Source organism: Mobula birostris, chromosome 18 (assembly GCF_030028105.1).
Source record: "Mobula birostris isolate sMobBir1 chromosome 18, sMobBir1.hap1, whole genome shotgun sequence".
In the NCBI taxonomy this organism is placed as follows: Eukaryota; Metazoa; Chordata; class Chondrichthyes; order Myliobatiformes; family Myliobatidae; genus Mobula; species Mobula birostris.
The window spans coordinates 13,835,768-13,847,903 of NC_092387.1; the positions used below are offsets into that span (position 1 = coordinate 13,835,768).

Here is a 12,136-nt window from a genome sequence, read left to right on the forward strand (position 1 = left end):
CATCTAACCCATAATGCTTGCCCAGAAACCTTGAAACAGAGGTGTTTCCATCTCCATTTCTTATCTATGACCTGGTGAATCTCTTTACATCAAATAGCCATACAAATTATTCAGTGGGTCAACTTCCATCATTTTCTCATTGACCCTAGATCTAAACAACCCTGTGGGTGAAGAATTTCCTGATAGTTCTATTATGGGCTTTCTGTCAATTATTTTGAATTGAACTGTAGTTGGGAGCCACTCAACAGACGAGGTGAGCTGAGTTGATTAATGAGTTCCTTGCTGATGAAAATGATTTCGCAGAGGCAAGATGCAACCAGTGCAATAAAAGACAGTGTTCATATTCAATCCAAGTTCATTTTCTCAAAAAAAACTTATTTCCATCCATCACTTTAAACACTCTCTGTAGGATTTGCACACCATGACTGCAATATTTATTTTTAGGCTTCTGATTTTACAGCTTCTGCAATTATTTGATTTTTGATTACTTATTTCTTCCTTTTGTATTATGAAGTAAAACCAGTTTTCTTGTTGTGATTGGGTCTTGGAGCTGCTCAATGAATTCTTCTACGTCGTATCATCTTCTAGGTATCAAACTATTAGTAGAAGATAAGTAATCGAAGCCTTCAGAACAATTATAAGCAAAACTGATGTTGACAGCCTTTGAGCTACGGTTAACACAGACCATAGGACAGTATAACACAATATGGGCCCTTCAGCCCATGATGCTGTGCCAGCCTAACCCTCATTTCTCTTTCATCAATTTGCCGATATAGGAGTTTCTTAGATGTCCCGAATCAACTCTCTTCACCATCACCCCTGGCACTCACAAGTCCTGTGTAAAAAGTCTACCTCTGACATCGCCCTCTACTCCGCCCCCACCCCCAATTCCCTTAAAATTACGCCCTTTCATATTCACCATTGCCACTCTGGGGATAAAGGCGCTCTCTGTCTCTCTATGCCTAGTATCTCACGACTCCCTTAATATAGAAAAATCTACCCATCTTAGTGACAGATCTTACACATTTCGGAAAGAGAATTTTAAAAATTCACTATTCTCAGGGTGAAGAAATTTATTCTCATTCTGTGCTGAATATTCAACCATTTAACTTGGTAACTATGGCCTCCAACTAGATACCATCTGGGAGTTAAAATGTACTGGAATTAAGCAGGATAATGAATCAGCTCTAATGGCAAAGCAGACCTGAAGGGCCAAATGGTCTAATTCTGCTCCTTACAATCTTACAAGTCTTACAATGTGATGCTGCTGTCCCACAACCCTGCGTGTATATTTTATACATTGCAATTGGGTCATTATATTTACTGTTCCATCATTGGAGATGGGGAGGAGAAAGCAGCAATTGTGATAGGCTTCCTGATTTGCAACAGCTGTAATGGAGAGAGACAATTACTGTTCATGAAGACCATCAGAAAATCCAATCCTGTGAATCTTCAAATGTTTGTTCCTCCTGGAGTGTTCCAGCACAATGCCTTGTTCCAGTACTGTAAATCCGGTCATAACATCTTTTGAAATACTTCTCCTCGGGGCAAAATAGTGAGCATTGAGATGTGATGTTAATAGTTGGATCAATGAGAATTAGCAGAGACAAACAGCTTTAAATTAATGTTTTATTCTTCTGGTGTATTTCTGATAGGAAACCCAGCACAGGCAATTCAAATTAAAACAAAAATAAATAGAAGAATATTTATGTAAAATTGCTCTCCCTCATGAACAATTATACACAATGTACAGTTTGTAAAACTTTAATTCTGTAGCCCTCTTTTGCTGGGAGGGATAATTTCTACCATTCTCAAAAATGCACCAAATTATCTCCATGCAGACTTATCAAAATTGAACAAAAAAAGGAAACAAAACCAGTTGAAATGCATTTTCTTTTTCAACTTGTTTACAGTTGAAATTAAAGTTCAAACAATAACATTTGTCAATCACATTCATTTTTCTTCAAGTACATATACAATTAAAATATTCTGGGCTTCTCACTATAACTGCAGTAGTCACTTACACGTACAATATCAGAAGACTTGCTCAGCATCCCCCTAGTGCAGCAGTTTTCTTTGTTCAAAGAATCAATAATCCGTATCTGAGCCTTCTGTGTTGTCCACATTGCGCGACAACATGTAATTGTCCATGTCAATGGACCTGCAGTTGTTGATAGCGTAGCGCAGTCGCTCCGCCATTACCGCCTGGGTGGAGTACGGTGGGAGCCGTAGCTGGAAGAAGCAGGTTTGTGAGGTAGGCAAACTGTCATAAGGCTGTGCGGGAAGGAGAGAGACATTGTAAGTGTTCAGAAACAGAGTAGAGACAAAACAAATGATCTAAATAATCTATTTGATCAGATCAGAATGCAGTTACAGATGTTTTGATTAACGTCAAACACTGTTTCATTAGAATATTGAGTCATTTCCCAAGTTGCTCCAGTTTCAATGATAGAGACATTTCACGAGGCAGCCAATGATGGATAGTAAGGAACATTCTACAGAGCCTTTGTTTAATTATCAATGGACAGGCTGGACTATTAATGAGCTTAATCAAGTTGGATTTGTCCTGTAGCCTTTCCCATATGTACTTAATGCAGGATCAACCAGGAAGGTTGAACCAACTCTCCTCGGTGAGGACTAGCCAATACTGGGCTTCATAGAATAGGCCTCAGAGATCCTATCCTCGGCACACCAACAGTGTGACAGAAATGACAGGGCTGGGGCTGGGCCGTTGCTTCTTGTCAGATGTATCAAGGTGTTTAAAGCCTTCTGAGTCACCAACCATAACGTCCAATTTGGTCCATCACAGCATACTGCACACACCAAGGCAGATGCAGACAAATTAATGAGCACATCCCACCAAAGTATATTCCTCATAAATATATAAAACAAAAATGCACAACTTATATACATACAAATCCTTGACCATGTAGTGAGAGTGCTTGTCTACCCGCTACATAAAATGGCCATCTTGGCAGTTCAGCCCCCAAACATAAAGTCAATGTCATCATGCCACGTGTGAGGAATACTGCCAAGTTCTCATTTGCAGCAGTGTAAAGTAAAAGAACATCAACACTGCTGCTTTCTGCTAATTATGCAGAAAATACCAGATACTATTTGCATGATGCAAGTTAAAATGTGAATTTAATTTGTGAAGATTTTCTTCCCTGGGAGCTATCCAATTTAGTAAAAATGCACTTCGGCAGCTAAACAAAAAAATGTGTACGAATACAAATTCAAAGGGAATCAACATTTCAGAGTGTGACTGAAATGTTTTTGCTTATCCTTGATAAACCCAGACTAAGGGATGGAGGTTTTCTGCAAACAGTTGCTATTGTATTTGAGAAAGTTTATTGGATTTTGAATATGAAAATTAACATTCATACTTGAAATGTGGGGTCTGATATACATACACAGGCACAAAAATGTTTCCTCAGTCTGGGCGGGTTAAGTTATGAAGAGAGGTTGAGAAAAGCCAGCTGGTGTTTACTGGAGTGTAGGAGAATGAAGAGCTATTCATTGAGACACAGAGAGGCTGCTTCCTTAGGCTGGAGGATCATGTCAGAAAGGTCACATTGACAATGTGATGGGTCAGCAATTTAGAACTGACAAGAAAACATTTAGTTTACTCAAAATAAATTCCAATTTTTGGCTCTGTCACTGAGGCAAAGGTCATGCAAGGCTATGACTGATAAATTTTTGGACGCTAAGGGAAATGGATGGGAAAGCTGACAAAATACAGCTGGGCAGCCAGGTAAGATTAAGGGTCTGTTTATTTTACTACTGCTCCTCTTTAAATCAAGCTCCCAAAATACCTGACGTTAATCAGCCCCCCACTTCAGTTTGTCTCTTCAGGTACTCTTCCACAACTCCAGAGACTCAGATCAAATCCAAAGGCAACTGTGTTAAATGCTCCCTGATATTAGAAACAACACTACCGTCAGGAGCATGTTATATGCATGATCGTGGGACACTGGAAATGAACTGGTGTAATTTAGGACTGGGAGATCGTTTTGCTGAACACCTACGCTCTGTTCGCCAGAGAAAGCAGGATCTCCCCAGTAGTCACACATTTTAATTCCACATCCCATTCCCATTCTGATATGTCTATCCACGGCCTCCTCGACTGTCAAGATGAAGCCACACTCAGGTTGGAGGAACGACACCTTATATTCCGTCTGGGTAGCCTCCAACCTGATGGCATGAACATTGACTTCTCAAACTTCCGCTAATGCCCCACCTCCCTCTCGTACCCCATCCGTTATTTATTTTTATACACACATTCTTTCTCTCACTCTCCTTTTTCTCCCTCTGTCCCTCTGACTATACCCCTTGCCCATCCCCTGGGTTCCCCCCCTTCCCCCTTTTCCTTCTCCCCGGGCCTCCTGTCCCATGATCCTCTCATATCCCTTTTACCAATCACCTGTCCAGCTCTTGGCTCCATCCCTCCCCCTCCTGTCTTCTCCTATCATTTCGGATCTCCCCCTCCCCCTCCAACTTTCAAATCTCTTACTAGCTCTTCTTTCAGCTAGTCCTGACGAAGGGTCTCGGACCAACTGTACCTCTTCCTAGAGATGCTGCCTGGCCTGCTGCGTTCACCAGCAACTTTTTTGTGTGTTGGTGTCATTTATCTTTTGTTGGCTCATGTAGAGAAAACACTGGCAAGAAGTAGATGTGTTGAACATCCTATCTCAGCACTGGACTGGATGTGTGCAATCGGCCTGCCAAGCAGTGGCCATGACCTGTGGCTTTGCAGGATTCGTGGATCTGGGAGCTAGTGGGATGGATTGCGAGCAGTGACTAGGCTTCAGGACTCTGACACCCTGCTCCCAAAACAGTCTGACTGCTTTTCCACAATTCAGAAACATTTTAAACTGTTCAAATAGATTTCAATATTTTTAATTTATATTATCTTTGAATTGAGAAATTAAGAAAATAAGCTGAACCATTTGGTCCCGATGCAGGGTTTTGATTAGAAACATGACAATTCCTTTCCTCCCACAGATGTCGCTTGACCTGCTGCAGCCGGTTGTTTACTAATCCATGTGCCTTACCTCTTTAATTCCGCTGGCAAGCTAACCCAAATAAATGGGGTCATGCTACTCACAGCAGCCATGGTTGCCCTGAACTCCATCAGCCCCTCAGTTCAGGATGTTTGTACTTCATTGTTGGACTTGGCTGGGCTTCAGCTGGTCTCTGACTTCTGTGTTTCAATATGCAGGTACAGAAGTCATTGACAAGCTAACCCATGAGAAGGTAGCCAGCAATTCTCGCTCTTCGGATTACTGGCCAGAGTGGATGTATTTCTGCCTGCTGGGCTTTTACAGTATCAAAAACGTTCTTACCCTATCAACTTTCATAATCTGAAACCGCTGAGAGATGTCGGCTGTGTTCGCTGGCAAACGGGACCTGCCAGACACAAAGCGCATGAAGAGTACTCTCTCTTCGTTGGAGAATTCCTCTAATGTCTTCCAGAACCACTGTGCCAATTGATGCTGCTCATCCACCTCCCGATAGCGCACAACTTTCTTCAGGACTTCTACAGAGATTTCTGGAAGCCCACAAACCATCTGCTCCAACTGTTTTGCAGTGAGGAGAGACAGCAGTGGCACTGGAATGATCCAAGACATCCCTTCTCGAACAGCAGCCACCTGAACCAATAAAGAAAATACCTTTACATCTCAGCAAAGTCTCCTAACTTTTGCAAATGAACTTTCTGCATTAGACTAATCAGGAATACGGAACTGCAATCGAGTAGTTTACAGCAGTTTGCGGCAAGACCAGCATCGGAGATGAGGAAGACTTTTGATTGCAGAGGATAGAAATGGCCAGGCAAACAAAGCAGCAAACTATTAAATGGAATTTAATCCAAGGAACTGAGAACTCGTACCACTGGGGAATGGAATAACATTTAGTAACAAGGAGGAACATGGAATATTAAAAGGTAGGACAGGTCAATACCTTGACAGAAGGGCAAGCAGGATGCTTCCTTTTATTAAGACACAAAATGGGGCATCACAGTAGTGTAGTGGTTAGCACAATGCTTTACAGTACCAGCGATCCGGGTTCAAGTTCCGCCACTGCCTGTAAGGAGTTTGTACCTTCTCTCCGTGACCACCTGGGTTTCCTCCGGGTGCTCCAGTTTCCTCCCACAGTCCAAAGACCTACCGGTTAGTGGGTTAATTGCCCCGTGATTAGGCAAGGGTTAAATCGGGGGTTGCTGAATGGTGTGGTTTGGTGAGCCAGAAGGGCCCACTCTGTGATGTATCTCAATCAATCAATCAATAAATTGGAGTGGAACTGTGCACAATAATAGACACAGCACCAGGTGATGGCCACAATACAGGAAAGGTCTGATTGTACCGGACAGATTTACAAAGACATTGCCAAGAAATGTATTGTTACATGATTGAATAAATTATGGATATTTTCTTTGGAAAATAAAACAGGCAAATCTTTCTTTTGGTACCGGGCAATAACCCACGTGATGTATATTTAAAGGAATTGGTTGAAAGATTGAGGGTAGTGGAGATCTGCAAGGGTGGCAGAGACAGGAATTCTTATCGCAGATGTAAATTGGATATGTATTTGAAGAACTGTAATCTAGGATTATCTGAATTAGGATGGGCAGCTCTTAGTGGGCTAAATGTACTCTAAATTTTCTAAAATGGACAAGGGTGAAGATACAGTGTGTCAGGATGGGCAAATAATATTGCCAATATTAAAAAAAAGAAACTAGTTGAGATTTGTAGGGGTGTGGGTGGCGGGAGGCAGGTCAGGAATACGAGAAGGAGAGGAATTAGGAAACTGTAAAGGTTGACCAAAAGCAAAGTTCAAGGAAAATCTTTCAAAGATAAATAATAAATATTGGGTGATTAATAAATGCTCCCTAGACTATCCAGGGTTGCACACCAGCAGTGCTGTGATAGAGGATTACACAAACTTGTGGGAAGGTGTGAAGCGAGGCATGTATGAGCTGACTAGACAGAAAAAGCCTGCAAGAATATGGTGAGGGAGCCTGGGTGAAGAAAGTGGAAGTGAAAGCCTGTCTAAGTGTTTGAGCAGAGCAGAGCAGAGCAGAATGAGTCTTAGGAGGTAGACAGTGAAAGCACTAGGGGTTCCAAAGAGGTGACGTGGTGACAGCAGAGCCATGGATTGTTGTGACAACAATAAGATGGTAAGAATAGTGGCAAATGTAGATAGTTCTTAGTAATGGACCAAATGTGGAAGTTGAGGAAGTGTAATGTTGTTAAGTTTAACACATACATAGTACGTGACCAGAACAGGGAGAGAGCTGAGCTTTGCAAATATTGAGTTAGGATATCATGCTGGACCACTATTTGACAGGTAGCCTGTTGGAAGAGCAGCAACTGAGAATCAAAGGTGGGAACAGAGAAATAGAGATACCACACTGCTGGAAAAATGGTGAGAACACCACCATGATACTGAGATAGAGTTTGATGAGAAAATATCAGCAAGGAAAATCAGGGCTCTATTGCCAATCTTGGTTGGGTCTCCTGTGAATCTGACCCATAGTCAGTAGAGCTTGAATATATGGTGTTCAAAGGTGAGCAAAACACACCATGTCTCCTTTGTAGGTGACTGGAAGTGCAGCCACAGCCTACCCAAATGCAGAAGGTATCATGTGTGATGCCTGCCAGGCTCCCTTAAACACCACCTAACAGCACCTTGTCCCAACGGTTGCAACCAGCACAAATCCTCAGGTGAGCTCCCCACTTTGCCAAGTGACAACTCTCACGGTCTTTCATCACTCCCTCTCCATGAACCTCAGCTGCCCCACTCTTATGTCACTTGCCTGTCTCTACTAACCAGCTGTCCAATTTCTTTCTCCCCTTACCCTGGACTATGCCTTGACCACCCCTCTGACCATTGGTCTGCTGGCTTGATCACCAATCTCTACTGATTGCAAGCAGCTGGTTACAAAATCCTACCAACATTTCCCCCTTCCCTTCCCTAACCCTCCCAGTCTGGCAATCTGCCTACAATTCCCTGCGTTTCTTTCCTCTACAAACCTGGATCCATTCTGACTCATGTTTCCATACATGCTTTGTGAAGAATTCCCTTTATTATAGAATCTGTTCAGTAGCTCGTGATGCACTGGATTTCCTGTACCCTGAACAGACAGTAACAAGGCAACCATTGTGCCTTTACTGCTGCCATCCAATTTCTATGTCGAGACCGATATATTAAAAAAATGATGCTCAGGTAAAGTTTTGTGATATATGCACACAATGAGGAGCTAGAAATTACTCACCTGTATCTTAAGTATCATAAAGTCAGCACTGTATTATTCCATGAATATTTGTGAAAGTCATGTAAAAAGTAAGACCTTTCCTTTCTTTGAAAACACCTTTTTGGCACATTAATTCTATCAAAGGTCTCATCAATCCAATAATCCAATTCCCCCACTTTTCCCTGAAATCTATTCTCTCACATGCCCATTAAGCTCCCCCCCCCCAACCCTTCTGATTCTTTCCCCTTGCCTGCCTGCAATAAAAGAGTTTACAGGAAGCAACTATCTTATTAACCGGCACATCTTTGGGATCTGGGCAGAACCCAGTAAGACAGTACCCAAGGCTGGGACCAAACACGAGTCATTGGAGTCGAGGCAGCAGCTCTATGCGGAGCCGCTGTGCAGATTGCAAGATTCACAGAATGGTGTCTAGTTTATCTGCAATGTGATGTTGAGATCATGTGGGTGCAGCATTCTTTACTGATGCCATGCAAATCGCTGTAGCTGTCAGCATTAGCGTAGTAGGTGCATCTCTGCAGCTCTTGAAGGGACCTACACATTGCAAGCACTACTACTACTACGTCAACTCAGGCCTGGGGGGCCGGTGCAAGCAACACTCTTCCAGTTACAGAGGTGTAATGCTACTGAATGGATGGACGCTGCAGTGATAAGAGGGAGCATAGGACTGAGCCCTCAGGTGGTCAGAGGACCCAAATAGACTGTCAAAGGACAATGCCTTACAGCAGCCAGATACCCCACAGAACCACTGGCAGGAGGCTGCCAGGAAGATATCCATCAGGATACAACTGCAGACCATGAATGCCTGCAAGCAGACAAATCTCAAGGTTGTATGATTTATACATATTTTGATAATAGATGTACTTTGAACAACAGAGACTCGTGTCCATGTCCCCTCTGTCTGGTCTTTTGGATATTTAATCCCCAATCATCTCCATCCTGCAACCTCGTTTCTGAAAGCAACATGGATGATGTATACTTGAGAAAAGGCGTTCAATACGGCATTTAACAAATGAAACTTGTGGCCACATTTGCAGACAATACTAAGATAGGTGGAGGGCTCAGTAGTGTTGAGGAAGCAAGAACTCTGCAGAAGGACTTAGAAAGATTAGAGGAATGGACAAAGAAGTGGCAGATGGAATACGGTGCAGCGAAGTGTATGGTCATGCACTTTGGTAGAAGGGATAAAAGTATAGTCTACTTTCTAAATGAAGAGCAAACTCAGAAATCAGAGGTGCAAAGGGACTATGGAGTTCCAGGTTGAGTCAGTGCTAGGAAGGAACATGGAATATTAGCATTCATTTCAAGAGGACTACAATACAACAGGATGTGATGCCGAGGCATTTGTCAGACTGCACTTGGAGTATTGTGAGCAGTGTGGATCCCACTATCTAAGAAACAATGTGTTGTCACAGAAGACGGTCCAGAGGAGGTTCATGAGAATGATCTGGGAATAAGAGTTAAATGTATGAAGGCATTTAGAAACACAGAAAACCTACAGCACAATACAGGCCCTTCGGCCCACAGAGCTGTGCCAAACATGTCCCTACTTTAGAACTACCTAGGCTTACCCATAGCCCTCTATTCTTCTAAGCTCCATGTATCCTATCGTTTCCGCCTCCACTCACCACTCCCTGCGTAAAAGACTTACCCCCGACATCTCCCCTGAGCATTTGTTGGCTCTGGGCCTGCACTTGCTGAGTTTTATGAGAATGAGGGGGGAGCGCATTAAAACCTACAGATTATTGAATGGCCTAGATAGAGTGGACGTGGAGAGGATGTTTCATATAGCTGGGGAGTCTCGAACCAGAGGGCACAGCCTCAGAATATCAGTAAGTCCCTTTAGAACAGAGGCGAGGAGGAATTTCTTCAGTCAGAGGGTATTCATTGCCACAGATGGCAGCGGAGGCCAGGCCATTGGGTCTATGTTAAGTGGAGCTCAATAGGTTCTTGATCAGTAAGAGCATCAAAGGTTATGGAGAGAAGACAGGAGAACAGGGTTGAGAGGAAGAATAAATCAGCCATGACAGTGTCAAGTGGCTCGATTCTGCTCCTATGTCTTATATTCTTATAAAAGGCTTATCCATAAGATAAAGATGCACAGTGTTGCAGGTAATATATTAGTACGAATAGAAGGCTGGTTAACCAATAGAAGGCTGAGAGTTGGGATAAATGTGTGTTTCTCTGGTTTGCAATAAGTGTAGAGTTGAGTGCTGCATGGGTCAGCGATGTGCTTGTAACTATTCAATATATATAAATCATTTGGTAGAAGTAATCAAGTGTAGCATATCCAACTTTGCATATAACAGTAAATTAAATGGAGAAACGAATTACGCAGCTGGGGAGAGTCTGAGAAGAGATATTGATAGATCAAATGAGTGGGCAAGTGTCAGGCAGGTGGAGTACATCCTTGGTAAATGTGAGGTCATCCACTTTGGAAGTGAAAATAGAAAAACAGATTAGAACTTAAAACATTGAGTGTCCATTGGATATGGGTGTGGAAAATTAGGAGAGACAGTAATTAAAAAGTTTCTAATCTGTAAATATCTAAAAAAGTGAGATCTGGGTAAGTTATATTTATTAGAGAGTTGATCAAAAGACATAAAACAGTTATCCAAAAATAAATCGCGAAAAGATATTATACCTTTGGTTTTCCAATCAAAGTAAGCTTGATCCATCATGGAAGGTTGAAAAAGAAAATTTGATATAATGGGACTTGCTAGAATGAATTGATTAAACCCAAAAAATCTTCGGAATTGAAACCATATACGTAAAGTATGTTTAACTATTGGGTTATTCATTTGTCTATATGATTTAAAAGAAGTAAAAGGAAGTAAATTTCCTAAAACCGAACCCAAGGAAAACCCTTGTAATGAATTAGATTCAAGATTTACCCAATGAGGGTTTAAAGATGCTTCCAAATCTTGTAGCCAAAATTTTAAATATCGAATATTAATTGCCCAATAATAGAATCTAAAATTTGGGAGGGCAAGTCCCCCCTCCTTCTTGGATTTCTGTAAATATCTTTTACCTAACCTAGGATTTTTATTCTGCCAAATATATGAGGAAATTTTTGAATCCACGTTATCAAAAAAAGATTTTGGGATAAAAATTGGAACCGATTGAAATATATACAAAAATTTAGGCAAAATGATCATCTTAATAGCGTTAATCCGACCAATCAAAGACAAAGAGATTGGGGACCATTTGGTAAATAAAAGTTTAATCTGATCAATTAAAGGTAAAAAATTAGCTTTAAATATATCTTTATATTTTTTGGTAATTGTTATCCCTAAGTATATAAATGAATCAGTAACCAATTTAAATGGTAAACGTCCATAAATAGGTACATGCTTACTTAAAGGGAATAATTCACTTTGGAAACTTTGGAAAAAATCTTACGACTTAAATCTTTCTCAGAAAGGTGTAATAGCAATTGTATATAATATAATTATGAATTTATATAATTATGAATTTATTTAAAGGGAATAATTCACTTTGGAAACTTTGGACACTTTGGAAAAAATCTTAGACTTAAATCTTTCTCAGAAAGGTGTAATAGCAATTGTATATAATATAATTATGAATTTAATATAATTATGAATTTATGTCCTGATGCCTCTAATAAAATTAAAGCTGACTGGGAAAGAGAACTTGAGATTAATATACCGACTGAAAAATGGGAAAAAATTCTTCAGTTGGTGAATTCATCCTCTGTATGTGCTAAGCATAGGTTGATACAGTTTAAAGTAGTTCGCAGGGCTCATAGGTCCAAAGATAAACTATCTTGTTATTACTCTTATATTAATCCAATATGTGACAGATGCCAGTCTGAGATTGCTTCTTTAACTCACATGTTTTGGT

General features: G+C 41.2%; 1 protein-coding gene across 7 annotated transcripts in view; it reads right to left on the reverse strand.

The window, feature by feature from the left end:
* Nucleotides 1–1,615: 1,615 nt before the first annotated feature.
* The window catches only part of herc1 (HECT and RLD domain containing E3 ubiquitin protein ligase family member 1), a 273,938-nt gene continuing 263,417 nt past the window's right edge, over nt 1,616–12,136 (reverse strand). For all 7 annotated transcript variants that reach the window (XM_072282232.1, XM_072282231.1, XM_072282229.1 and 4 more), the window contains 2 exons: nt 5,346–5,651; nt 1,616–2,274 (listed from right to left, as the gene is read on the reverse strand). In XM_072282232.1, the coding sequence (XP_072138333.1) occupies nt 2,089–2,274; nt 5,346–5,651 (492 nt within the window). In that variant the 3' untranslated portion in view covers nt 1,616–2,088. The remainder of the gene's footprint in view (nt 2,275–5,345; nt 5,652–12,136) is intronic.